The following is a 26032-nucleotide window of genomic DNA, read 5'->3' as shown; positions in this document are numbered from 1 at the left end:
CATATCAGATTTGTCGTTATCAAAGTTTTTCGAATATTCTCCTGTCGAAAAATACCGTGTTTCCTCAGTAATACTTCACCCAAAACGTCAACTTTGAGCTCAATTATCTCAGTTCCTATGAGAGATCTAAAACATTTGTCAACTAATAAAATATGGGTGATGTTATGATAAACATTTCATCAGTTGACCACTTTTTGGTATGTTTTACAGAAACTGAGATAAATTGGCTAAAAGTTGACGGTTTGAGTGGGCTTATATTATAAGTGATGTGCCTGTTTCTGAACGGAATTTTCGTGCTTAATATTGCTGAAATTATTGATTTTTTTAAACATAAAAATGAATTTAAAAACTTTATTCAACCAACTCTCATCATCTCTCGCCGCATAATCCTCCTCATTTCCTCATCCTCACTATCGCTAGCGATTTCAGAATAGGGGCTTACAGAACGGATATTTTCGTGATCCGGGAAGCTCGAACGCTTTTTACACATGTTTTTGACTTCTGCAACAGGTGGAGTCGATCGATTGCTCATGCTCAACCGTCCAAGCAACCAAAACGTTTCCATAACTCCTTTTCCCTTAATTATAACCTCTCCTCGGGAATTGGTCTCGTATTGATAAAGAAAATGATCGGATAAAAGAGAATGAGCAATTTCAGACATGTGAATTAACGACGCTTCTCCATTTGACTCCATCCTCGACGCAGTGTTTACAGTATCCCCAAACAGACAGTAACGTGGCTTTGACAGGCCAACCACACCAGCTACGCAGGGTCCTGAAGAGGAAAGGCTGTTCGGTGGGAATTCAAATTAATTAAAATATTACCACTATTAACTCCAACTCTTAGCTAAACTCGCTCTCTTGGCAAGTGTGGAATTCGAAATTTATCTCGATATTCTAGAAATCCTAAAGCCATATCGACGATTTGTCTGAAAAAAAAAATGATTCAAGCAGGAATAAATCGGCTGAAAGTTAAGGCAGAAAAGAAGCGCGCTTTTATTGTGTGACCGACTGGTCTAGTGGTATGATTTTAGCTTTGGATGCCAGAGGTCCCGGGTTCAATCCCCGGTTCGCCCTATTTCTTTTTTTCTTCTCTTTACCTGATATGCTCTACTCCATTCCTATTGGGCAACCCGAATACACAGAGAATACCGTCACCGATAGATTCAACCTGCAAAAAATGGGTCAAAAACAAAAATACTAGTTTCTCAGTCACCTTGTAAACATCATGTTTTTCAATAATAGCATCGAAATTGCTGAAAACTTCGTTGAGAATATTCACAACTTGAAAAGGGGAACATTTATTGGCCAAGTCCGTGAATTTGACAAGATACAAAAAGAATACGGTAACTAGATCGAAACTTTCAGGTTCCACTGCTTGGCCGGCTTTCAGACGTTCTGCGACTTGTCTGAAAGTATTATATAAATTGGTAGGAGGTTCAAGAACCAAGGTTCTCAGTCTTCTAGGAGCCGAGAAACTGGCATTTGTAGTTTTGGAGAGACGCAGACAGCTAGAGTGTTCTGTTTCTTGCGTATCTCACTTTCATCTTTGTTACGAAAAGACCTAGAAAGCTCGTTTTTTAACAGAAAGAACGCCACTCACTTCGGCAACATTCTCCCTAACAAAATATCCGATTTCTTCTTCTCCAAATCAATTCTCTGGTCCTTTCCTCCACCTCAACTTCCAAACTTTGCGTATACTCTTCCAACAAAGAAAATACATTATCCATTAGATTATCTTTGGTCCTGGATGTCATATCGAAAATCTATTTACAGATATTTTCAGAATTCGGACGGTCTTCTGGGTTTTCCGACCAACAATCTTTCACCAACGCGATGAGATACTTGTTGACATCAGAATCCGTTTGAAGGTTTGGCCGGAAAAGATTGGATCCCCCTTTTTTGACATTGTAGATGATTTCTGAAAGTTTTGGGATTCAAAATACTGACAATTCGAGTCACAATAATATCCAGAAAACAGGCTTCTAGCACTTCTAGAAGTTGAGATACGGATGTTCGAAGTTGGAAAAGGCCAGACAGTCAGTGTGTCTCGCTGTCTGCGTCTTTAAGCCGCTTCTAGGCGAGCTAGAATGTTCCTTTTCGAATTTCTGATATCTCACCTTCATAACCCTCCTTTCTCTTGTGCAAATCCCACGCCTCCTTTTTTTGTTAAAATCTCCTAGGCAACAATTGCAAATGAATACACATCGGCGTTCGGATCCATTTGGGATACTGTAAGTGAACCGCGTAGCACTTCTGGAGACGCGCAGAGAAGACGTTTCTGAGTTGGACGTTCCTCTTCGTCCTGGAGAAACTCCAACCCAAATTCTGCTAGTTTCACTTGCCAGGAGTCATTTACAAGACAAGTGGCCGAACGGAACTTTCCATGTAAGCGAAGGAAGGATTTGTGAAGGAAGTGGAGGCCCTGAAAGTTTACGAATCTCGTGAAAATTGAACGCATCGTTCATAGGAATTACAAATCAGTTTTTAGAACTTAAACCGGCCCATTTTGCGCCAAGCTACAGCGATTAGAAGTTACGACCCCGAGCAGAGATATGGTTCTTTGAAGTTTTGAAGAAAGGTAGAGCTCAACCGGTCCACAGTGATAAAAACGTGAATACCGACTCGGATTTTTACCAAAATATGGGTTTGAAGGGCTTTTTATTTTTCTGAGTTACCAGCCACTTGGACCAAACCCCATTTACAATGCAAAAAGGTTCAGCACCGTTGATTTCTAAGATTTCACCAAATCGGCGATCGAAGCTTATTTCACGCGACAGTGGAAGAACGACTTCCGGCTCGTCTCCTCGCAAGATCTTAACGAGTTAGATTTTTCTTATTAGAGCTGATTGGAGAACAGGATCATGACTTGCTCTCACCCAAATTTCCACTTTCTCAAACAAGAACTTCTTAAGTTATGCGATGAAATAGACACCAACTACCTGCGGCCCACAATGCCTTTTTTGAGGATCATCTGAAGGCCTGCATCAAGGCCAGAGGATCAAATTTCGAATATCTTCGGATATACCTGTTTCTCTTGGTCTCTTCTATCAGAAAATAAAGTTCATTTTTTTGATACCCCTCTTTTTTAGGTTTTAGACACAAAAACAAAAGTCTCCATACTTATGGGCCACCCTGTATAGGCGCCTAAACGTAAGTGGTCGGGCGAACGCGGTCACTATCCATCCCATTGTCTTGTTGAAACTTCATCATCCATAGAAAATTTGTGATTAACTAATAATGCAAAATGTTATGCTACATTTCTCTTATTTTCTTTTTTTTTCCTTAGCCAGTTAATTTTAATGGCATGCGCCTTTGAATTCAAGTAGAGCTCTAGAGAAGCAAGTCTGTCTGCGCTTTTTTTTCTTACTTTCAATAACCTTTAAAAATGACCTGAAACACCTGAAAAACTGCAAAACACCCTAGTTAGTCATTCACTCAAACGATACGAATAGAAAAAAAATTTCACTAAATCCGAGCATGGATTATTCAATGACTCCCATATTTATTAATGTTTGATTATAATCGTTTCTAAGAATAGCTACTGTAAAAATGAACAATAGGGATACATACGGCCTCAAAAATTTAATGACCCATTCAAAATTTTGAGGCACCAACTCGAATGTTATCCTGTCGATAATTAGTCGAGTGTTGTGATGCTATTTGAAAGCTGTTATGAGAAGGTCTAAACAACTCTTGAAACGCCATACGGTAGGGATGGTGTACATAAACCAGAACCAGAGAAGAAGAGAATCCGTGCATGGATAATCCAATTACTCCGATATTGATTAGTGTTTGATTATAATAGTTTGTAAGAATAGCTACTAAGATATAAATCATAGGAAAGGCAAACATGAATAAAGGAATTGATACTTGGAGGCCGAGAGCTTGTAAAAATGTGATATGAAGATGGTAGGTTCTTTGGGACATTCGTTGGCTCTTCAATAGGTGTAGCGTATTCCAGACAAGTCCAAATGTAAGAGAAATGACTTTGATACCGAAGGTAAGGAAAAATGCGATGAATATGAGCAAGTGATAAGTGATGTTTTCGGTCAACACAAAAAAGTCAGACTCGTATATTTTTGGCGAGAGACAGGGTAGGGTCTGAAAATGTGGGTCCGATATTGAAGGGTACATCGAAAAGGGTACATTGAGTTTTCATGATTCACTGGTTTAGAACAACGGCCGGCCGCAGCTTTTTGGTTAGGGTACATCTAAAATAGGTGGAATACGGTAGCCTGACTGCCCTATTGGTTTCTGGCAATCTGAACGTATTTTTGAGAGATTGGACTAACTGGTCCACGGCAAGCTATCCACGGCCGGCCGCGGTCGCGATTCGCCAGCCTTGGTTCAGAGAGTGCATGACATCTTGAGGTTCATCGTAGATATTGGTTCAATCAGGTCTATCGGAGGAAGTTTTTGAACTTGGCGCCTGTGAACCGATGTACCTCCATTTTTTCTGATGTACCCCTAGCTACATGGTCAAAATATCAAAACATGTCATAAAGGGAACAACACGAAATTTGATTAACATACCTTAAAAACGTTTGCTTTTGCCGTCTCCTGATTGGGTACGAATAATGAGAATGATAAAAATGACAGCCAACCATAAATATGAAAACTAATAGCCCAAACTTGTCTCCACCGTGTCCAATGATGTCTTCCAGGAAAATCGCAAATCGTGTGCACACGACTCTCGAATAGTACAGTTACGGAGACGAGCATGCCTCAAAACTGTTTTCTTAATTCTTGTTGAATCCCTAGAGATACTTACTTCCCAAGCAACCAAACCCCAGTATAATTTGGTTGATTGTAGAAAAACCAAGGTATCGTAAAACTCCGAGTGGGAATCCTGCCATGGCTGGTATCAAAACAAACGGAATTGTTAGAATACTGATGGAATAATCAAAAGCTACAACCCAAATGTGTAAAATTAATATGTACCACTTTGCTGACTTCATAGACTCTGGAGTTTTCCAAAGGATACAATAGAAACCGAATAAATGAATCGGTGTAGAAATAATTGTGTTTATATGGAGAGCCATTGATAAACACTCGGGAGAATCGAAATAACCGGCATTAGAATGGCAAGTAGAATTTATAACGGAATTCATGAAGAAAGATATTTCGAAAAATTTTTAAACGTGCCAAGTTAAAAAGAACATGATGTGAATTTGAGTTTGTTATGTCTTATTCTGGAAATCAAATAACACCTGCTCAGCAAATTTTCCGCACGCTAAAACACAGAGGGGCACAGGATTTGCATCAAAACGGCACCGTGCGGCGTCCAAAGTGCCCTTGGAACACCTCAACCGTGCCACTAGCGCGCGTATGGCGTGCCGCTACCGTGCCGGTGCCGTGCCCCTTCTTGAACCATCTGCGCATCTCGTGTCTATTCATTGAGTTTCGAAAATGACTAGCTTCCGTTTTATTTTCATAAATTCATATTTTTATCGTTTTATAGTTTTTTTATATGTGTTCTCTTGTCATTTCCGATGGAAAATCATGAAATGTGTCTCTGTTTAGTTTTCAGACAGTAGCTGTAGCAGATGTTTTAGAGTTGAAAAGAGTTTGAAAGGCACCGAAGGAAAATCGGTAAGTTGAGACATGTTCAATTGATAATGATATCGGAAATCGTTTCAGTTATGGAGACGAGAAGGAAAGACGTCGGACCGTAGAGGGATAATGAAGATTGAGAAATTAGTTTCCGACCAGCAACGAGGAATATTTCTAATGAAATATGTAAGTTGGGAGCAATATGTGAAAAACGGACCATTGTTTTTTGAAAATAACAAAGTTCAAAAATATTTCAAAATGATAGTTTTATTTCCTATTTTCAGGCCAGAGAGACAAAGCCAAGCTCGAGATCAATGAAGCTGGAGAACAGAAGGAAGAAACTTAGTTTCATCAAAAATCATCAACTTCATCATCACTATCTTCGCAATCTTCTCTACAAATTTAAATTTTCTCATCTTTTAAATGTTTTAATTTTTGTTGAGTTTCTAATAAACTGTTTGATAAAAGGAGAATCAATCAATCCACCCAATTTCGAGGAAAAAAAATTCAAAAAACGGCACACATGAGCACGGCAACGGTACGGCGACGGCACGCAAAACGCATGCGTGCCCCGACCCCCCGGGCACGATTACCGCGTTGCAGCGGCACCGGTGCCCCAAGTAGGGGCACATGTGCCAAAAATTTGCTGAGTGAATTGGATTTGTTAAATACAACAGGGGTTAAAAAATTGTCTGTGTGTGATTTGATCTGAAAATTGAACTTTCAGGTACTTGTGTGTTTTAAACTGTCTGGGAATTAGAATTTTGAAATACTACTAGGTCGGAACCTTCTCATAATTTTGTCGGAGTTTGGTCCGCTTCAAAAGCGAATGTATCCTGAATCTGACCAACCTCCGACGTGACTTCCATTATCAGTTATCTCGGTTCTTGTCAAAGATATCAAAAAGCGGTCAATTGACAAAAGGTGCATCTTAATGTCAAAAATGTTTTGCTAGTTGATCTCATTTCAGTATATTTCACAGAAACAATGATGAATTGGTTCAAAGTTGGAAGCTACCGCAGCTCAGCCGGAAGCGGCGCGGCACCCCAATAGGTGGGCCCACAAGTTCGAGATAGGCCGTTTCTAACTTGAAAACTTGCGAACATGGCACAATTAGCCCTGAAATAAGAGTGGTGACACATTAAAATCGCTTATCTCAATATATTGAATTCGTACAAAAAAGTTGTGAATTATAAAAATTATGCTCTAGTGTTATTTAGTATTTTCAAAAATTTTCAGACGATTTGTAAAATTCTGAGCCGAATTCCACGGCTTCAAAGTTAGCTGTGTTCGTTACTTTCATTGCAAAACTCAAAATTTTATTCAGCTAACAGAATTTCTAATGACCGGAACCACTTTGATATTTGAACGATTTTGATCATCTTTCATTACAAGACTTCTTCCGAAAATATCAAAAAATGCTTCACGATAGGGACGGTGTATAAAAATCATGACCAGTGTGGAAACGAGTCCATGAATCGACTCCATCGTTACGCTAATATTGATAGCTGCCTGATTATAGTAACCGAACAGGATTGAAAACACCGCATACCACAAAGGGATCAATAGAAAAATTGAGGGAACAAGCATTTGGATAACTAGAGCGATAAAAAATTTCTTCTGAATTTCAAACAACTTTTGAGACATTTTCTTGGCTCTTAGCTGCTGTATAGTGTTGGAAACTAGCAAAAGGATGAATATGACACTTTCAGTGATTCCGATAACTAAAAATAATGCTAGACTCGTGACATGGTAAGTGTAATCGTCGGAGGTGATGAATAATGGTGCATTGGTGATGTAGTCCGGGAGACATGGGAGTTGCTGAAAGAATAAAGATGATGGGACCCAAGAAAAAGTGCCCTGCTGGGAATTGAACTCGTGGGCAAACTTTTAGGCGCACCCCGCAGCTACCAGATGAGCTTGTGGTTGCTAAGTCAACTTGGTAGAGCGCTCCGTAGCTCAGTCGGTAATTTGCCTACCGCTTAAGTACCTCGACCAGCTTCAAAAAGCAAAAAATGGAGAACAAAAAAACTGAGCACCCCTCTAACAATCCCACCTTCAAAACTGCTATCCTCGCTTCTCTTTGGTCTGGTACCAGAAAAAAGAATGGTATGAGGACGACTAGTCCCACAAAATAATGTATACCAAGCCAATATCTTCTAACCAATGTCCATTTGACTTTCCACCGAAAATTACAAACCACATGAAATCGGTTCTCGAAAATTGCCAGGATGGAAATGAGAACGTCTAAATAATGCTGACTTTCGAAGAATCTTCTTTCAGAAAAACTTACAAATTAGGAACAAAAATACTGCAGTGGTTTGTATAATGTTAGGGACTCCAAAATCCTCTAAAATCCCTAGTGAATACCCTGCAAAAGTGGGTATTAATAGCAGAGGAACCGTTAGTATACACACGGAATAATCATAAAGGACAATCCAAAGATTTAAGTTTATGAAATATAATTTTACAGATTTCATTTGTTCTGGCGTCTTGAACAACACACAATACAGACCAAAGCAATGAATAGGCACTGAAATTGCAGTTGCTCTATGGAGAGCAAGTTTTAAGTATTCTGGAGTCGCGAAAAATGATGTTGGTGGAATGCAAGTCATATGTGAATGATGATTAACAGAAAATATAGAAAGGTGATGTATGAAAAAGTAGGGAATATGATTAAGGAACAAAAATGAGTGATCAGGACAGAACACAGTTGGTCGGATGAAAAGTTAAAGAAGTTACAGAAGTTAAAGAAGTGTATTTGAGGAAATGAGATTTGATAGATTGAAGAATGAAAACACATGTTCCTGGAATTCAACTAAACATCTGCACTAGTACTAGGTTCGAAGGTACATGGCGAGGCTTTATCATTTTGAGCTTGCAGTACCAAATGAAGCTGGCAGTACCAAATGGAAAAAGTGAATTTTGGTGTTTTCAAAGGAGGTGCGAAATGAAAACAGTCTCGCAATTTCGCTTGAAAAAAATGCGCCCTCAAGAAGTTGAACTTGTGGGTCCAACGTTTGAGTTGCAGCGTCGTTACCACCTGAGCTACAGGGCCGCCGGCATATGAAGGCGGCACAATTTGTCAACTTTGAGCTCATATATCTCATTTCATGTGGAAGATGTCAAAAGATCTCTTACTGATTAAATGTTTATCATGAAATCAAAAACATTTCATCAGTTTACCACTTTTGCAAATCTTTGACGACAATTTAGATAAATTGACGCAAAGTTAAAAGTTAGTGGGATCTTTCTAGTGTTTACGGTATCGTTTAGTCCGGTACTGATTTGATCACAGTTGTGCAATCAGAAAAAAATAAAATAAAATCATTTATGTTCTAAATTATATTATCATTTTATCACTCACTCAATTAGGCGAATAATCGATTTCGAACGAACATCATTGAGTACATAGTATGTACTACATCTTTTACAAGCTCGTAAAAAATAACTTGAGCAATGAATACCTTGTCCCAAAGTCCAATTAACATTCATTTTCAGCTCAATTCTTTCATATATTTATGAAGGACTGGAAAGCGGGAGCACTTGGATCACATTAACATTACTAGAGGATTTTGGTCCACCAAGCTTATTCCGGAGCCATGGAATTTGCAACGACTGTTGAACATGCTTGTTCATCGAGAGATAAATGATCGAATTTGACGAACAATTCAGGGTCACCAATACGGGAACAACCGAAAACCACTCTGGTTGATCTTTAGGGACGATATATGGAAGTAGCTCGAACAGGACCCAGGTGAAGATGAAGAAAATTGAAATGAACACGAATTGTGTCAAATATCTAGAAAAAAAGAAAAAAATTGCTCGTAATTTTCAAATAGGAGGATCTCCTTACTTCACATCATCGTTAGCTCGTTTCTTTTGAACATTGCTTGGTGCGGTTTTGTACGATTTTCGGATCGAACGGAACACGGAAATGTAGCAGAGTGTAGAGGTGGAAGTGCAGAAGACGTCATATGACACCAGCATCAAATTTGAGTAGGAATAGAGACCCTCGATGTTGATAAACATGAATGACATCACGTCTTTGTCACAGATGAATCTTGAAAAAAAATTAAGTTGTTTCATTTTTCGATCTCCCCCTCTCCCTTTTTCGAGCGTTCTCATTGAAGCGCATTTGCATACGTAGTGGAAAAAAAAACCCTGTGAACATTTTCAATAAAATTTCCTTGATGTTGCTCCACTACCGGATGAGTTACGCGGTTGTCATCCTTAATTATTGATCGCATTGTTCAGCCGGTAGTGGCGCGACGCTCCCAATCATGTGTTAGACTTTTAAAGCAGTGTCTTTAACCTAAAAATAAAAAATAGAAAAGCTTATTTATCAGCTTCAATACGCAAACTTCCTCTCTCTGTACATCTACGTAAATTCTTGTACATCCACGTGATTCTGTATCTACATTGAATCGGAAACCACCTAAATTTCCGGTACAAGTTATCTTCTACCTCACAACACATTCAACTCTCAACTTTATTAGATATCTAGAAAAAAAATCGACAAGGATGAAGTTGTTGCTTTAAGCGTTATGTGATTACTGGAGCACGGACTTCCAGTCTCAGTATAATTTTTGGATGGATTTCCAGAAAAACGGGCATTTTGATCCACGGCCCGTGCCGCGGACCTGTTTCCCACAGCCTTGATCCCGTTTCAGGCTACCATTCGGTCGGGAAACTTAGCCGACCGACCGACCACCGACCCTGCCGACCGACAGCAGACCGTTTTCGTGCAGTTGCAAAAAAGGAAATGCTGCGTAATCATAATTTGATGCGCAAATGCACGAAATCGGTCGTTTGTCAGTCGGATTGGTCGGTGGTCGGTCGGCGGTCGGCGCATTTCGACCGACCGAAATGGAAGCCTGATTCCAATTCTGGTTAGTTATGTAAATTATGTTATATCTTACACACAACATGGAAAAACATATTGAGTGCAAATTGCTGAAAACGCCGTCGTTGAAATAAGAACTACAAATATGGCCAGGGTGGTTTTGAAAGTGAAAATGTGCCTCTTTTGAAGAGAAATCACTGTGAACCGATTAACAGCCATCACAATCTGAACAAGGCATTCCATATACCAAGCATTGATGAAAATCCATCCAAAAATTATACTGAGACTGGAAGTCCGTGCTCCAGTAATCACATAACGCTTAAAGCAACAACTTCATCTTTGTCGATTTTTTTTCTAGATCTTACATCTGCTACAATAGAAGCGGTTAAGTAGAAACAGGTTATGGATAACTGCATCAAGTCTGATAAAATATTGAAAAATGCGATTACATAAATTGTACTTTTTTTCGCAATAAAACCGAGTCGAAATACAGGGATAAAAATTAAAAGGTTTAGGAAAATAGCAAGAAAAGATAGAACAAAAGATGCGAGACCGATGTACAGCTTTAGAGCCATATCTAATGAAGTTGGGAGTTGAATGTGTTGTGAGGTAGAAGATAACTTGTACCGGAAATTTAGGTGGTCTAGGATTCCATGTAGATTCAGAATCACGTGGATGTACAACAGGCCTGTGCGGCAACAAATTGCCGAATTTTTGTTGCTGATTTGCCGTTGCCGAAATCGGCAACGAAGGAAAAGTTGCCGAATTGCCGTTGCCGATTTCGGCAAAAAAATTTCGGCAATTTCGGCAATTGAAATTTTTTTGCATTTAGAGATTTTCACAATTTTTTTAGTCAAAAAAATGATATCGAAGTTCGAAAAATCAAATTTTGAACACCATCATCCCTCAGGGTGAATTTTAGAGGAAATCTGTCCCAATAATCATCAAAAATAATTGCATCGGATCTAAAAATGAGCTTCAAACTTGTGAGCATAGGAGAAAAATAGACATCATGAGTCACAACTCATCAAAAAAATTATCCAATTTGTCTCAAATCTCTAGGGAACGTGTGTCGTTAGTTGCCTAACAAGTTGAGCGCACTATTTTCAAAACTCACAATCGGAACAAATATTTTCAACCATTGGAATACCCTCTATTGCTAAAGAGAAATAGTTTGCATCAAAAATGTGGTCTTCAGTTGCCAATTTTTGTAATTACTTTTTTAAGGAACTTATGAAACACATTTTCTGTAGTTCTGAGCCTGATAGAAGCATTTTCGGGTGAGTTACGTATCGATTTTACTAAAAAAAGACGCAAAACTTTTGTTGCCGAAAATTGCCGAAAGTTGCCGAAATTGCCGAAATTTTTTTTCGGCAATTGCCAAGTTTCCGAATTGCCGAAGAAATTTTGTTGCCGCACAGGCCTGGTTCATACAAAGCGGTGCAGAACTGAATTGACTCTCCTTAAATAACGCGAGATTCTATGTTCCACGGAAAACCAAGTAAGACCTGGGCCGCTCTAGCTGGACGTCAAAATGCCCGTTTTTCTGGAAATCATCCAAAAATTATACTGAGACTGGAAGTCCGTGCTCCAGTAATCACATAACGCTTAAAGCAGCAACTTCATCTTTGTCGATTTTTTTTCTAGATATCTAATAAAGTTGAGAGTTGAATGTGTTGTGAGGTAGAAGATAACTTGTACCGGAAATTTAGGTGGTTTCCGATTCAATGTAGATACAGAATCACGTGGATGTACAAGAATTTACGTAGATGTACAGAGAGAGGAAGTTTGCGTATTGAAGCTGATAAATAAGCTTTTCTATTTTTTATTGTTAGGTTAAAGACACTGCTTTAAAAGTCTAACACATGATTGGGAGCGTCGCGCCACTACCGGCTGAACAATGCGATCAATAATTAAGGATGGCAACCGCATAACTCATCCGGTAGTGGAGCAACATTAAGGAAATTTTATTGAAAATGTTCACAGGGTTTTTTTTCCACTACGTATGCAAATGCGCTTTAATGAGAACGCAGCCAATGGCTGAGAATCAAACGTTTCGAAAAATGTCTGCATCTCTTCACCAAAACAAGATCTCTTGTTTTAGGGGAGAATGTTTTCCTTTTTGAATATTTGAAAAAGCTTTGTCCGGGCCATTTATCAATAGAGCGTATTTGCAAAGGTTGTCGAAAAAACCCTGCGAATGTTACAATGAAAAAATATAATTAAATTATCCCACTCTGCTGGCACTTGACTGAATCGACTTGCCATTTGTCAAGGTTTCGACCCGACTGGTTGTTGGAGACCAGAAGAAAATTTTTCCTGAAATAACAAGTTCCAAACTCTTTCAAGAGTCTCTTATAACTCAAAAATTCTCACTTCTTATGGTTTGTCGAAAGTCTCGAATCAATAGAAGTAGCACCAGTGGGTCCAGTCCTGGATACAAGTGTAGTGTAGCCGTAGTAATGTTACCGTAGCATCCAATATTTAGTCCAAAAAATGGAGTCACAAAAAGCATAGTGGTTGGTAGATACATCAGGAAGGTGGGGATTATAGTCTGGAAAAAAAATTGAATCTACCTACAAATGAAAAACTGTACCTGTATGACTAATGCCTTGAAAAGTTGATTTTGTAATTCCCGTGTCTTATCGGACACTCCACGGGTGGCGTTTATGGTTTTATAGGTTTCAAATCCACAAAAGAATACTGTGCCAAACGAGACTGTCATAATTACACCATGCTGAAGAATACCAATGACTTTTCGAGGATTCAGGTACTCCACACCATCGAATGTGCGCCACTGAAACGTTTTTCGAGTTATTGAAGGATTCCTGATTTTCCGAGATTTTTTGTAGTTACGGTATGCACAGCGCGTAGCCATATAGCTGGCGCCACTGTATCTCAAGCGGTAGCGACGCAGCACCTCCAATGGTGGGGCCACAAGTTCAATTCCTCGGGGGCCTCATATGAACCAAATTTCGAGAAAATCATTTTTCAAGCTCCCCCACTTACATAACTATACGGAACATTTCGAACCCAGTCCGGATCCAAATTATAGGATGTGTTGAGAATGTGCCTGAAAATGAAAACCTTTATGGATACCTACACCGACAGACTTACAGTAACGCTGCTTTGGTCCGATCGGTTTCTGGATACAAAATGAACGCGGCGAATCCCCAACTGGCAGCTACAACGATGGCCCCGAAAACCCATGCGACGAAATAGAAGCCATTGAAGAAGCGGAGGAGGTCGGGTCTGAAATTACGGTGCTTTATTTGATTATTGTAGTTTTTAAGGCTCACTTGCAAGTTGCATAGTAACGGTACACAAAATGAACGGCGAAGAGAGTAAAGCTCATAGCATAGCATCCGCAGTATGTTGCTGAAACAAAGTTAGTTCTAATACCATACGAAACTTTAAAAGCGCACAAGAGATGGCTCTTGCAATAGTCTCTGAGTATTGAAACCGCTTTCGTTGGATCACAAAAATCGTGTTGTCATAGATATGAATTAACTGAAAAAACACTTGTTATTGCTCATGTTACCAGGAAAAAATTTTGTACCCGATGCGTAACACTCCAAAGTCGGAAATCAGTTTTCTTTAGTTTTGGTTTTTGTGGTTTGTTCACATGGGACAGAGACTAGATAAAATCTAGAATTCTTGGCAAACGAATGATTCATTAGATCTCGTGATAAATTATAAAATCAATGCAAAGTCGAGTTTCTATCAACAAATGACCTGACAATGCTTACAGACATTGTTCTGCTTTCTCTTCTAGATTTTCCACATTTGAACAACACATTCCGGTAGGGTTCATGAATCAAGAGCATGGCAATAGTGGATACCAAACCATGGGAGGATATAATAAGGAAGCAGATATTGTTCATAGCTGAAATTTTGAGTTTTTGTTCTGTCAAATAAAGCTTGGGTGCTTGTAGCTTGGTGGCTTGGATATAGTTTGTGATTTCCGATACACTCCAAAGATTTTTCCAATTTTTTTTTCGATAAATTTTCGAACGGTTTTCGAAAATTAGTTCGGAAGAGCATTCGGAATTTTTAAAGATTGATATCGAAAATCACTCAACCGGTTTCATAGAGTGGCCTAAGTTTATATACATGATTTTTCTAGGTCACCGTAGTTGATGGTCCTGAAACGGTTTAACATGCACCTGGTGTGCTTTCTACGTTTAAAACGATGATCTGACTTTTCGAATTTTCGAGAACAACTTTCATGGCCTAGAAATGATGAGATTTTCGGTTTTTCTAGGTCATTTTGATATGGTGGCCTAACTTCCGCAAGTTGAGTTCTCTAGGCCACCACTTGTCTATCAACTTTGGTGGCCAAAAAATTTCATGTTGACAAAGTTCACATTGGATTAATCTTACTCAGAAAATCCCAAAAATATGTTTTTCAAAAAATACTATGCCACACCGAAATATCGTACTGCGGCTAATTTAGTAGTTCGAACATTCGAAAGTTTGGAAACTTTGCGAAAATATCCATTTTCCAAAAAAAATGTTTTTCGAAATTTTTGTCGCTTACCGTCGACAAGTTTTTTTTGCACAAATCTCGCCCAATGACGGCTGTATAACCGACCACAGGTCTTGTCAGAATCTATGTAGGTTAGAAGTTTGAAAAAGTCGAGAAAACCATCTTTAATGACCAGAACTGTTTTTGTTTTCCGAAATTTTTTTCAAGCACTAAAACACACACCTTGACTATAAAAACCTTGAGACAATGAATAAGCACAATAAACCAGTGGGAGTATAATCACAGTAATTGGAATTGCAGTTTGAATTGTGATAGAAACAAAAAATTTCTTCTGTAGAGCAATGGTATTTTTGGATAAAGAAGCCGTTTTATTTTGCTTCACGATATTGGTAAAAGTTCGAGCCACCAAAACAATGATAAAAGTGAACTCCACTAGCAGTTTGATAAATGTGGACCACGCAACAAGAGTCGCATCCTGGGCAAGTACAAATATCGGACCAGTATAAAAGCAACGAAGATCTTCTAAGCGCTTTATGATCGCCGGTCCAACAACACTCTGGTCAGGCACCATGAAATTGAAAGGTATAAAGTATGTGCAAGCTATGATGTAGAATAATCCAATTACTGATCTACGAACTCTGATCCAAAACTTGGGCGAGGCAGCAAGAAAGGTGTATCGATTTTCAAACAAAACAAGGATCGAAAGAATTGTCACTGAAATATTCGAATTTTGAAACTATAAACGGTCCCACCACTCACTTCCAATCTCCACTACTATCACCGTAGTTTGTATTGCCAAGTCCACACCGATTTTTGTAAATAATCCCAATGCATACCCAGCTGCTACCGGGAACAACATATAGGGAATCACCAATAAACTAAGCGAAAAATCCAAAACCGCACTCCAAAAATGCACATTAAACATGTACCATTTAACGTTCCCCATCCGTTTTGGCGTCCTGAATAAAATCAGGTACCCCACGAAAATATGAATCGGGATTTCAAAAAATGTTAGACAATGAAATGAATAGGTCAAGAAATCTGGGGTATTTAAGAAACTGTATGTAGATGAACATGTTGGAGACATGACTTGAGAAAAATTTGCAAGTAAGAAAAACAAGAATGTATGACAATGTTCAAAGTCTAAACGTTGAAAAAATGATTGGTCGGCTAATCAAGTTTTCAAAATGCACCTGTCGTCAATTGACCTATTCTTAGAAAAAATCTAGCAGGGCTGTCATGACGGGCTACTCAAAGGGGACATCAAAGTAGGGAGGATTTACTAATAGGCGCATCAATGGGGTTACTGTCTCATATGGGTTACTTGAATAGAGATTACTGTCATAGAGGTTACTGTATCCTAGGGGTCATTGTCATACGGGTTACTATAATAAGGGTTACTGTAATAGGGGTTACTGTACTATAGGGATCGTGACAATAGGGTACACTAGGGATCACAGGGGTTATAAGCGTCACTGTCTCATGAGGGTTACTAAAGATCGTTTGTCATAGGGGTTGCTGTCTTATAGGGTTACTGTCTCATACAAAGGTCCTTGTCATTGGGTTACTGTAATAGGATATAAGACTCATACATATTAGTCTCATATCCCTCTCAAAGTGTGAGCCCCGTTTTTTTGTAGCTACCAGAATTAAACAACTTTGAAGATAATAATTTATTTAATTTCCAAATCATATTGGTCTAGAATTTCCCCTTGCAATTGGCTGTGGTACTCCATTCGAGTTAGGTCCAGAATCTCCAACTTTTCTGTTACACTTCCCGATCAACACTGTTCTGTAAGGCTCATGAATCAATAAAATTGCAATTGTTGATATCAATCCGTGTGATGCAATTACGATGAATGCAAAATTATTGAAAGCTTGGTTATAGAATTCGACAGACATCGCCCAGCCGCAATAAGCGATTGGTAAAATTAAAATCGCAAATGGTATGACTGTTTGAATGATAATTAAGCCGAAGAATTTCCGTTGTAGAGCCAATGTCTTTTTGGATAGAGCAGCGCTCTGGGTTTGTTTTATAAGACTCCTGAATGTGAGATACACTAGGAGGCCAAGATAGGAGAAGTCGATTATTAATTTCAACATGGTGACTCGAGCAACGACAGTTGAATCCAGGGTGAATACAAAAATGGGTCCAGTATAGAAACATCGAAGTGTTGGGAGTTGCTGAAAAAATCTCATAAAGTTTAAAACCATGTTTTGATCTTCGATAAATAGAAAGTTTTTCGAAGGATTCCTTTTTTGTGTAAATTGTGTAAAAATACATTTTTCAGCCCTTGACTTTTTCTAGCTTTGAACCCTGTTACTGACGTGTCCAAATTTTTACTTCCTACCAAATCCTGAGCGTGGTGCGCTTCACAGCCGTTATTGGACAATTTCTGCTAAATATGCGGGAAAGAGTTGTTGAAAAAACTTCTCTACTCTCATTTTTCATGCCCCAACCTTCGAAACTATGATTGGTTCTTGGAAACATACATTTTTTGGTAACTGTGACTTCAAAATATTTCTTGTTGCAAAAATACATTCAGCTAAACTTTGGATTGGTGTTTCGATGAACATTTTTTTTCTAAATTTAGGAAGATCGGAAGATTTAATGAATATACATTTTCCCTAGTTCCAAAAAAAATCAGCATTTCAAGTTCGGACTCAGCCATATAGTTAATTGTGGTTTCATGTTCTAAAAATGTTTGCACAGAATTCCTTTTTGAAATTGAAATAAAAAACCTTGATTATTTTACAAGAAGACCCCCGGGGAGTTGAACTTGTGGTGAAATTTTCGCAGACGCTGCGCCACTACCGGCTGAGCTACGCAATTGCCGCCACATTGCTCAGTTTGTAGATGTTTCCCCCTTAATATTGCCCACAAGTTCAACTTTTTCAGTGCTTTCATGAAAAAGATATGAGAAAAATATTTTTCATGTTCCCCCACCTTCAAGTATATCCGCACAAATCACATTAACTCACTTTTAATACTATTGGTACAGCGATACTTGGATCCGGAACTTGAAAAATGAATGGAATAAAATATGTCCATGCCACAATATACAATATCACAAAGGTTCCTTTTCTGAATCTCTTCCAAAAATCATTTCTTGATGCCGCCAAGAATGTGTATCGATTTTCGAATAAAACCAGGATTGAAATTATAGTCACTGAAAAGTTACTTATAAGAATTCCATTTTGAATAAAAAATAACTCACTTCCAATCTCCACTACTAATACCGTAACTTGGTATACTGGGTCCAACCCGAACCATATAAAAATGCCCAGAGGGTATCCAGCGGTCGCCGGGAAAATAAAATATGGTGTGACCAGAAAAGTAAACGAAATATCAAGAATCGCACTCCATAAGTGTACATTAAACATGTACCATTTTACATTTCCCATTTTAGCTGGAGTCTTGAAAATGATTACGTATCCCACAAAAATATGAACTGGAATTTCTATAATAGTCATAACATGAAAAGCTAGAGTCATAAACTCAGCTGAACTGAAATAGCTGAATTCAACGGAACAGTTCATAACGGAATAAATGTAACTGATGTTTTTTTGCTAGGCCATGTCGAATGGCTTGGTAGCAGGTGATAACGTCTAGCTGACAAAAATTCTTCTCTTGGTTTTTTTAGTCTGTGATTACTCACCTGAAAAAAAACACCTGAAAAAAATTCCCTAAAATAGTAAAGTTCAGGGTCAGACACTCTGTGACGCAACGCTACAGGCTGAGCTACACGGTTGCGAACCATTTTTGTTTTTGTAGTCTGAAATTCATACCACGACTTCTCAGTAACCCGGAGCAGCTTCAACCGCCGTAGCTCAGCTGGTAGCAACGCGACTTCTTTAAGAAAGGGTCCACAAGATCTAATCCTCGAGTGGCTTATCTGAATTTCAAGAAAATTATTTTTTCATGTTCCCCCACCTTTCAGGACATTTTGAAGGTAAACATCGTCGGTAGTAATCATTGCGGCTCAGTTGGAAGCGACTTTAAGATGATGGATCTAAGTTTGAAAAATACAAGATAAGCTAAGCAACCTCCCTCCTTTTTCGAATTCCCCCATTCAACATTCCAGCTAAAAATTCAAAATCTTCCCACACACATAACACACATTTTCTTCCCCTATGTATTGTTTTGCCGGCGCGGATCATCCCACAATACACACATTGTATAGCCGTATTTCGGAACTTTCTCTCTGGGTGTTTAAATTCTATACACCAACCCATACACATTCAGATCGATTTCGAATTGTGTTTTGAATCTTCCTTCTGGTATCATTGTCTTGTCTCCCCGCGTATGATCCGTTGTGTTTTAGAAATGGCCAATAATCGGAACACAAGAAGAGAATGGAAAACAGAAAACGTTTTCTGTGAGAGTGGAGTCTGGGAAGAAAGGGGGAGATTTGAAGAGAACGAATTGGATGTTTTTGTTTTTTTTTGTTTGAAAATAAACTTTAAGGGCACGACCTAACCTTTTTCAATTAATTTTAAATAAAATCTTCTGATTTCGTGGTTGAATATTTTGTATTTTTATGGTGAGGTTAAGTTTAGCAAAACGTTATCATTGGTCCCGTCATGTCAATACTTTGAGGAACAAATTATTTAAACTTTTGACACTTCAGTAAGCTATCTTTTGAAGTCAATTTTTAGATTATAGCGATTTTTTTCTCTCTAAAACAAACTGAATCGATTGAAAAATTTTCAGTAACTCTTCGGATTCGAGAATAACTTATCCAAATTCAAACGATTCAAAAAAAACAGGGAGTTCAAAAATTTCGATTTTCCAGGAAAGAAACTAAAATTTCAACAAACCATGAATGCATCTGAATATTTATATTTCCTATTAAAACCCCCGAGTTGTGGATTTTGTACCGCCTTGAAAGCCCAAATCGATGTGCTCTCCGAATTATGAACCGTCTTAACAGCCAAAATAAATGTTTTATATTAAGATAGTGAATTTATCAGTTGATAACTTTACCTTATCTTTCGCAGCAAGCTGGCAAAATCGTCTCAAAGTTGACATTAAAGGCTTCTATTATATGATGTACTTCTATTAAAGTATTGCGATGTTGATCATTTTCGGACTTTTTCGCTCAAAACTCTGAATCTTTGAAATGTTGATTTTTCAATTTCCGATATTACCATATTTCGATAGCAAGGATTCCCTGACCAAACATTAACAGATAGCCACGATCTATTGTCAGTGGCTTTGAATAATAATTTTTTCTGTATAAATGGATTCTGTAAGCAAATATGATCAGCAAGAGGAGATTGAATAATGTAAATTCTACTACAGAAGTGCACTAGAGCGCGTTCGCAAGTATTCTGTTTTTTAGAAATATAATTTTAGGGAAGGCATTTCCGTTAAAAGCTACTTGGTTATATGCTAGAGAAAAGATAGAGCGCGACTTCGAGGTCCTACAGTATGTTCCACACCACAAATCCTTGAGGAAGGCAGAAGAAATCCCCATGGATATCCAGCGATTCACGTGAATTCCTTCCATGTCTCCGCTCAATATCTTCAACTCATCTTCAAAATCTTCAAAACAATGCATTCCGATGTTTCGCACTATCCACTCCACATCTTTTGAGGACAGCTAAACTCAGTACGGCGTTTTCCTCTAAAGATCACCCATTCAGATTTTAGATTAGGGGATACTGTAAAAGTAATTGTCCACTCACCATTAAGACCCGCAAAGTCTAAGACGACATCAGGCTAGATACGGGTTACTGTAGAAATAAAAAATCTGAAAAATTAATTGATATTAGGTTGGCGGGAAAGTCTTTGTCACTTTTTCAATAGTTTATTTCTCAAAGAAAAAATAACCGAATAATTAATTATATTGTCCATCATTATCAACAACATGTCTCCAACGTTCCCTCAATTTATGGATTCCATTGCGGTAGAATCCAGCCGGGCGTGAGGCAAAGTATTGTTTGAGTGCCGCTTCGACCGCTCCACGGGAATTGAAGCTTCTTCCTTCGAAGGCACGTGTCATATCGCCAAATAACCAATAGTCGGAAGGAGCAAGATCAGGAGAATACGGGGGTGAGGGAGAACATTCCATCCATATCCCATCAGCTCCTGCTTCACTTGTTTCGAAACATGTGGGCGAGCGTTATCATGTTGATAGTACACTTTCTTGTCTTTCAGGGCCGAACGGTCGACTGCTTTCTTGAGGTTTCGTAGTTGAGTAGTGTAGAGGTCTCCAGTTATTGTTTTGCCCTCGGGCAGAAGTTCCCAGTAGATGGGGCCGTCCACTCCCCACCACACAGAGAGCATAACTTTTTTCGGATGAAGGTCGGGTTTGGGGACATCCTGTGGGCTCTCTCCTTCTCCAACCCACTGGGATTTCCTGTGGTGATTATCGTAGAAGACCCACTTCTCATCTCCGGTTATTAGCCGGTCCAGCCATCGATCGCCCGCGTGGAGAGTGAGAAGAGTAATCGAATCGTCGACTCGGCGGTCAAGGTTGGCTTGAGTCAGGTGATGAGGTATGAATCGACCAAAAAGTTTTCTCATTCCAAGAGACTTCAAACCTTCAAGGACTGTGCTATGGTGAACTCCGAATGTGACAGCTAGTTCACGGCTAGATTGAAATGGATCCGATTGCAATGCGTGCTTCAGCTTGTCCAAATCCAACTCACGGGGACTCCCAGAGCGATCCTTTTCATCGAGCGAGAAGTCATCTTTTTCGAAACGATGGAACCAATTGCGAATAGTATTGTAGTGAGGGGCATGTGTGTTGTACACATTCTTCAAGAAAGTTTCCGAATCCTTCATCGTGGTGTGAGATAGGAAGAGGTAAATCAAAACATGTCTGATGTGAATAGCAGTGGGAACAAACATATCGTTTCAATTACAGATGAGGAGCAGGGAAGGAAATGGGGACTTGTTTATATGGAAGGTTCTTATCACCTTGTTATTCACTAGAGTCGATATCATACACAGCCTCCATATACGAGAACAGTGATTAAACAAACAGAGTGACAAAGACTTTCCCGCCAACCTAATACTACAAAAAATGAATCACAGATCAAGTTGATATTTGGTTTGCAAACAGAATCGCTACAGTAATCCAATCGAACAAAAATGAAGAACGAATTTTCGATGGGCAGTTTGTTCAGGCGGCTGGAAAAAATCGAAATTCCATTTTTTGGGGCGAGCTCGATTTTTTCTAATTTTTCCCATTCGTGATCATTGCTGCTCATTTTTGCTTAGCCACACTCTGTGCATAGCATAGTGTTATATGCTTTTAGTTTAGTCAGCTGCAGGGAATGAGACGACTCTTTTTTTGGTACGATTTTTGTGGGTGTTTGAAAGTGCACACAATTGTCTACATCAGTTCAAAGTGGTCATTTTTTCGAAACTGGTCAAAATATTTTCTTTTTGAATTTTCAAATCTGAAATTTTTCTAGTATCTTCGAGTATTTCGAGTCCGTTGTTTCTGTCTTCGATGGATGTGACGAGTCTGGATAAGTTTGCACAGGTGTGAGAATACTGTAACGTTTTTTATCTGCCGTAGACGGAAAGGTGCTCAATAATTAACATTGGCAAAAAAAATGCTATTTTTTCCAGACATTCACTTTTTTGCTTCATTTAATTTTTCTTGTAAATCCTTTAATTAAAGTGTCCCTAACTTTAACCAAATTTATCTCGGTCCTTGTGAAAGATATCAAAAAGTGATTAACGGACAAAATTTTTTTTGGGCACTATAATAAACATTTTGCCAGGTGATAGCTTTTTGATATCTTTCACAGAATACGAGAAAAATTGACTCCAAGTTGACATTGAGGGTTTCGGTTAAATTATTATAATTTCCACCCACTTCGGATTTTTTTTTCTGGCCCAACAAAAATTTTCAAATCTTTGAAGTGTTGATTTTCCGATTTTCAAAATTACCATATTTCGATAGCAAGGATTCCCTGACCAAACACGAACAGATAGCCACGATCTATTGTTAACAGCTTTGAATATTAATTTTTGTGCATAAATAGATTCTGTAAGCAAATATGATTGGCAAGAGGAGATCGAATGATTGAAGTTGAAAAGGACAAATCCACAGATGTGCATTAGAGCGCGAGCGCGTGTTTGGCTGATAAGTGCGCGTGTTTGGCTGATAAGTGAGAAGTATTAGAGAAGATCGACACAGCCTTGGTTATGTACTAGTCACTATCAGTTGTAAAACAAAAATGGAAAAAAAAATTGACAGAGATGTTAGTCACTGAAATGCTACTACGGATTGAGTTACGCGAGAAAGCCCAAAACTTGAAACCAAAAGATTTCTCAATAACTGTCTTATCGCTCCTCTTATAAAGGCGCAAAAAAAATGCTGATTCGATTTCTGGGATACCTACAGTACCGGTACATACATACAAAAACGTAATTTTCGGCCATTTTGACCATTTTCTGGAGTCTGGAGCTCGGATGTCAAGTTTCGGACAGCTTTGAAAAATTTTAAGGTTGTTGAACAGACCTAGTTTGAAATATTTGCATTCAGCGAATTTTGAAAAACTGATAGTTTTTAGATATTTTCCAATTCCTGAAAGACACCCCTCTAAGGGCCGTTTTTGTACTAAAAACATGAAAAGGGATGTCTTTGCCCGGCCCGGGCCCGGGTTCTCCAAATTGAAAAAAAAAGTTTGAAATTACAGAAATTTTTTGTGAAAGAACTATTTTTCATGGACACTCTTTTCTTGAAAAATTTTTTTTTTGTCAGAAAAATCGTTCATTTTTTCTGTTGACCCTAAAAAATTTTTTTTCCGAAAATCCGGGCCGGGCCCTAAAAATTCTGAAAAAAGCCCGGCCCGGCCCGGCCAGGAATGTTGCAAGAATGCTCGGTTGTAGGTAGGCCGGGTCAATGAGACCGACGTTTCGAAAAACGGTCTAAAACGAACTATGGCCACGAGGTTACCTACTTGCTACAGTAGTACCCTAACAAGATCACCATTATCCTTATTTTTACAGTCTTGCTCGTTAGGGAGCGTGATTTTTTTTTACGAAAATTGCAACAATTACAGAACGAAAAAGAAGAATGAAGAATTGAAGAAGAATTAAAGAATACAGTACCATTCCTACCATTTCGTTTCAGTACCATTTTACTTTGTTCAAACTCGCTTGTTTCTAGAATAAGCCTCGTTTACTCGGCTCTTGTTTCAGGCAAACAACGGCTAATTTTAGTCTAAAATTCATTTAAAATTTTGCATTGAACATCATGTCTCAAAATATGTCAAACTTTGGTCGCTTGTCTCCACAACGTGCTGTTGTGAATTATTAATTCATTTTTGCAGCCAACAAGTCAGTCGGACACAAATTTTGTTCGCTCTCTTAAAGGTTTCCCCCAATGTTATGTGTCTGAAAAAAAAGCAGAGACGAGGAGCCAAACATGAATGTAGTCTGATTCAAGAGAGCGCTAAATATGCGAGCAGTGATCTGTGAGTGTTTTGTTAGCTGTTTGCTCTTTTCTTTCTCTCTCAGTCTATTGTTGATTTTCGAATGAGTGGGTTGACGGTGATTTCTTCTCCCCCCAGTTGACACAGTTCACAATGTGTTGGAACATTTTGTTTCTTGTTGTATAATCAGTTTTTTATTTTCAAAATTGAAATATTTTCAAGACTAAAAAACATATTTTTACCTACTTTTCAAAAACCTAGAGAACGAAAAGAAAAAACAACATTTTCCGACCTGGAAAATTCTTGTTATTCATTTTTCGGTTCCTCAAACTGTTTCCAGTTCTACAGCGATTAACAAAAACAAAGACTACTGTAGCAAGTATTTCCCGATTCTTCCATTCAGTTTGGCAAATCAGCTATTTTTGAAAAGATCATTATTTGACCAGTTGGGGAGTTGGAATGTGTAGACTAATCGTTTGCAAAAAGTAAACAAGTTTTCTTTTTGAAAGTTAGAATCCGCGGTACTGTACTCGTAGCATAAATGTGATCAGGATTTTAGGGAAAAGTGGTTTAGGTTGTTACCTATTTATGTATACAAAAAAATTGGAAACGAAAGAAAAACTAAATGAAAATCTTCGGAATACTGGGTTTCGGTCTTCCAATTAACCCTGATTCTATGGAATTCATAAGACTTTCATCTGTTTTTTTTTCTTTTGATCGCTCAAGTTTCAATTTTACAGATTTCATTTGCCGAGCCAGGGCTTAATTCTGGTTTTATAAAATAAGCTGATTCAAATGGGCACTACTATTTTTCCAAGAAACTTTTTTTTCAAATTTGCAGTCAGAATCTTTAGTTTTTTGAACTCAAGAGTCAATAAGATATACAACAACGTATTTTTCAATGAATTTTGAGCCATTTTGACCATTTTCAGGAATCTGTAGCTCGGTTGTCAAGTGTCCGATCACTTTTTGAAAATCCCTAATTTTTCAGCTATTTGCCGATTTCCAAAGAACGCTTGTTTTTTTCATTTTTCAGTACAAAAAAAAGGGGAAAAGGGTGACTTTCAGAAATTCGCAAATATCTGAAAAACTAGGAATTTCCAAAAAATTCTGTAAAAGCAAAGTTTTCAATCTAGGTCTGTATCACACTCTCCAAAGTTTTCGAATTGATCGAAAACTTGACAGCCGAGCTTCAGACTCCTGAAAATGGTTGAAATCCACTGAAATTGACGTTATTGTATATCTTATTGACTGATACTGTACTGATACTGTATATGAATACTTGCTAGAAACGTATAATATTATTTTCAATAAAAAAATGACCAAAAAAAATCATCCTGGGATATTCCTAGCTTATATAGACACCTCCCGTTCCCACGCTAACCAAGACACACGACCAATCCAACGAATTTCAAAACTCAAGAAAAAAACATCGTAAAACGTGTTCTATCCCGTGCTTCGTTATCTCTAATTATTCTCTGTCTTTTTCTATCAACAAAAAATATCCACAGGCGATTCACCACACACATGATCAGAAGATCAAAATCGTGCCCGATGAAGACTTCTCCCCGCTTCATCCTTCTTCCCCGCGTACACCTATTCAAAACACAAAAGACGGAACGTATCCAGGAACATTGTCTTATCGGACAGTCTCGTTGTGTGTATGTAGCTTTGTCAAACAGATGTTATCACATTTTGATCTAGTACTACAGGCCCCGCCCAGTTTCTGGGTGCACCGGA

General features: G+C 38.4%; 7 protein-coding genes across 7 annotated transcripts; all 7 read right to left on the bottom strand.

The window, feature by feature from the left end:
- Positions 1 to 355: 355 nt before the first annotated feature.
- CBG10371 lies at positions 356 to 5113 on the bottom strand (the record flags this gene model as incomplete). The annotated part of the gene is made up of 6 exons (XM_045236853.1): positions 356 to 788; positions 1100 to 1215; positions 2206 to 2424; positions 3618 to 4103; positions 4536 to 4726; positions 4774 to 5113. 6 exons carry the CDS (start codon positions 5111 to 5113, stop codon positions 356 to 358), a joined length of 1785 nt encoding a protein of 594 aa, XP_045100799.1.
- A 1555-nt stretch (positions 5114 to 6668) lies between these two features.
- Positions 6669 to 8170, bottom strand: CBG10370 (the record flags this gene model as incomplete). The annotated part of the gene is made up of 4 exons (XM_045236852.1): positions 6669 to 6674; positions 6909 to 7430; positions 7612 to 7802; positions 7849 to 8170. 4 exons carry the CDS (start codon positions 8168 to 8170, stop codon positions 6669 to 6671), a joined length of 1041 nt encoding a protein of 346 aa, XP_045094262.1.
- Positions 8171 to 9098: 928 nt separating this feature from the next.
- Positions 9099 to 10976, bottom strand: Cbr-srx-5 (the record flags this gene model as incomplete). The annotated part of the gene is made up of 4 exons (XM_002635680.1): positions 9099 to 9357; positions 9412 to 9618; positions 10478 to 10719; positions 10767 to 10976. Coding segments are annotated over 4 exons (918 nt in total), but the record flags the coding sequence as incomplete, so codon positions are not given.
- A 1652-nt stretch (positions 10977 to 12628) lies between these two features.
- CBG10368 lies at positions 12629 to 15977 on the bottom strand (the record flags this gene model as incomplete). The annotated part of the gene is made up of 9 exons (XM_045236851.1): positions 12629 to 12720; positions 12778 to 12955; positions 12998 to 13198; positions 13411 to 13474; positions 13519 to 13779; positions 13814 to 13911; positions 14151 to 14287; positions 15113 to 15604; positions 15650 to 15977. 9 exons carry the CDS (start codon positions 15975 to 15977, stop codon positions 12629 to 12631), a joined length of 1851 nt encoding a protein of 616 aa, XP_045094261.1.
- A 263-nt stretch (positions 15978 to 16240) lies between these two features.
- On the bottom strand, positions 16241 to 16261 carry CBG26947 (the record flags this gene model as incomplete). Its single annotated transcript, XM_045236850.1, has 1 exon — positions 16241 to 16261. One exon carries the CDS (start codon positions 16259 to 16261, stop codon positions 16241 to 16243), a length of 21 nt encoding a protein of 6 aa, XP_045099033.1.
- A 318-nt stretch (positions 16262 to 16579) lies between these two features.
- On the bottom strand, positions 16580 to 18430 carry Cbr-srh-211 (the record flags this gene model as incomplete). Its single annotated transcript, XM_002635678.2, has 3 exons — positions 16580 to 17074; positions 17873 to 18060; positions 18109 to 18430. The coding sequence occupies 3 exons, from the start codon at positions 18428 to 18430 to the stop codon at positions 16580 to 16582; spliced, it is 1005 nt and encodes a 334-aa protein (XP_002635724.2).
- A 6483-nt stretch (positions 18431 to 24913) lies between these two features.
- On the bottom strand, positions 24914 to 24979 carry CBG26946 (the record flags this gene model as incomplete). The annotated part of the gene is made up of 1 exon (XM_045236848.1): positions 24914 to 24979. One exon carries the CDS (start codon positions 24977 to 24979, stop codon positions 24914 to 24916), a length of 66 nt encoding a protein of 21 aa, XP_045099032.1.
- Between the last annotated feature and the right edge of the window lie 1053 nt (positions 24980 to 26032).

The sequence above is a fragment of the Caenorhabditis briggsae genome (assembly GCF_000004555.2).
Source record: "Caenorhabditis briggsae complete genome, chrV, whole genome shotgun sequence".
In the NCBI taxonomy this organism is placed as follows: domain Eukaryota; kingdom Metazoa; phylum Nematoda; class Chromadorea; order Rhabditida; family Rhabditidae; genus Caenorhabditis; species Caenorhabditis briggsae.
Note: the sequence above shows the minus strand (reverse complement) of the source record. Positions and strands in the feature narration are given on the sequence as shown.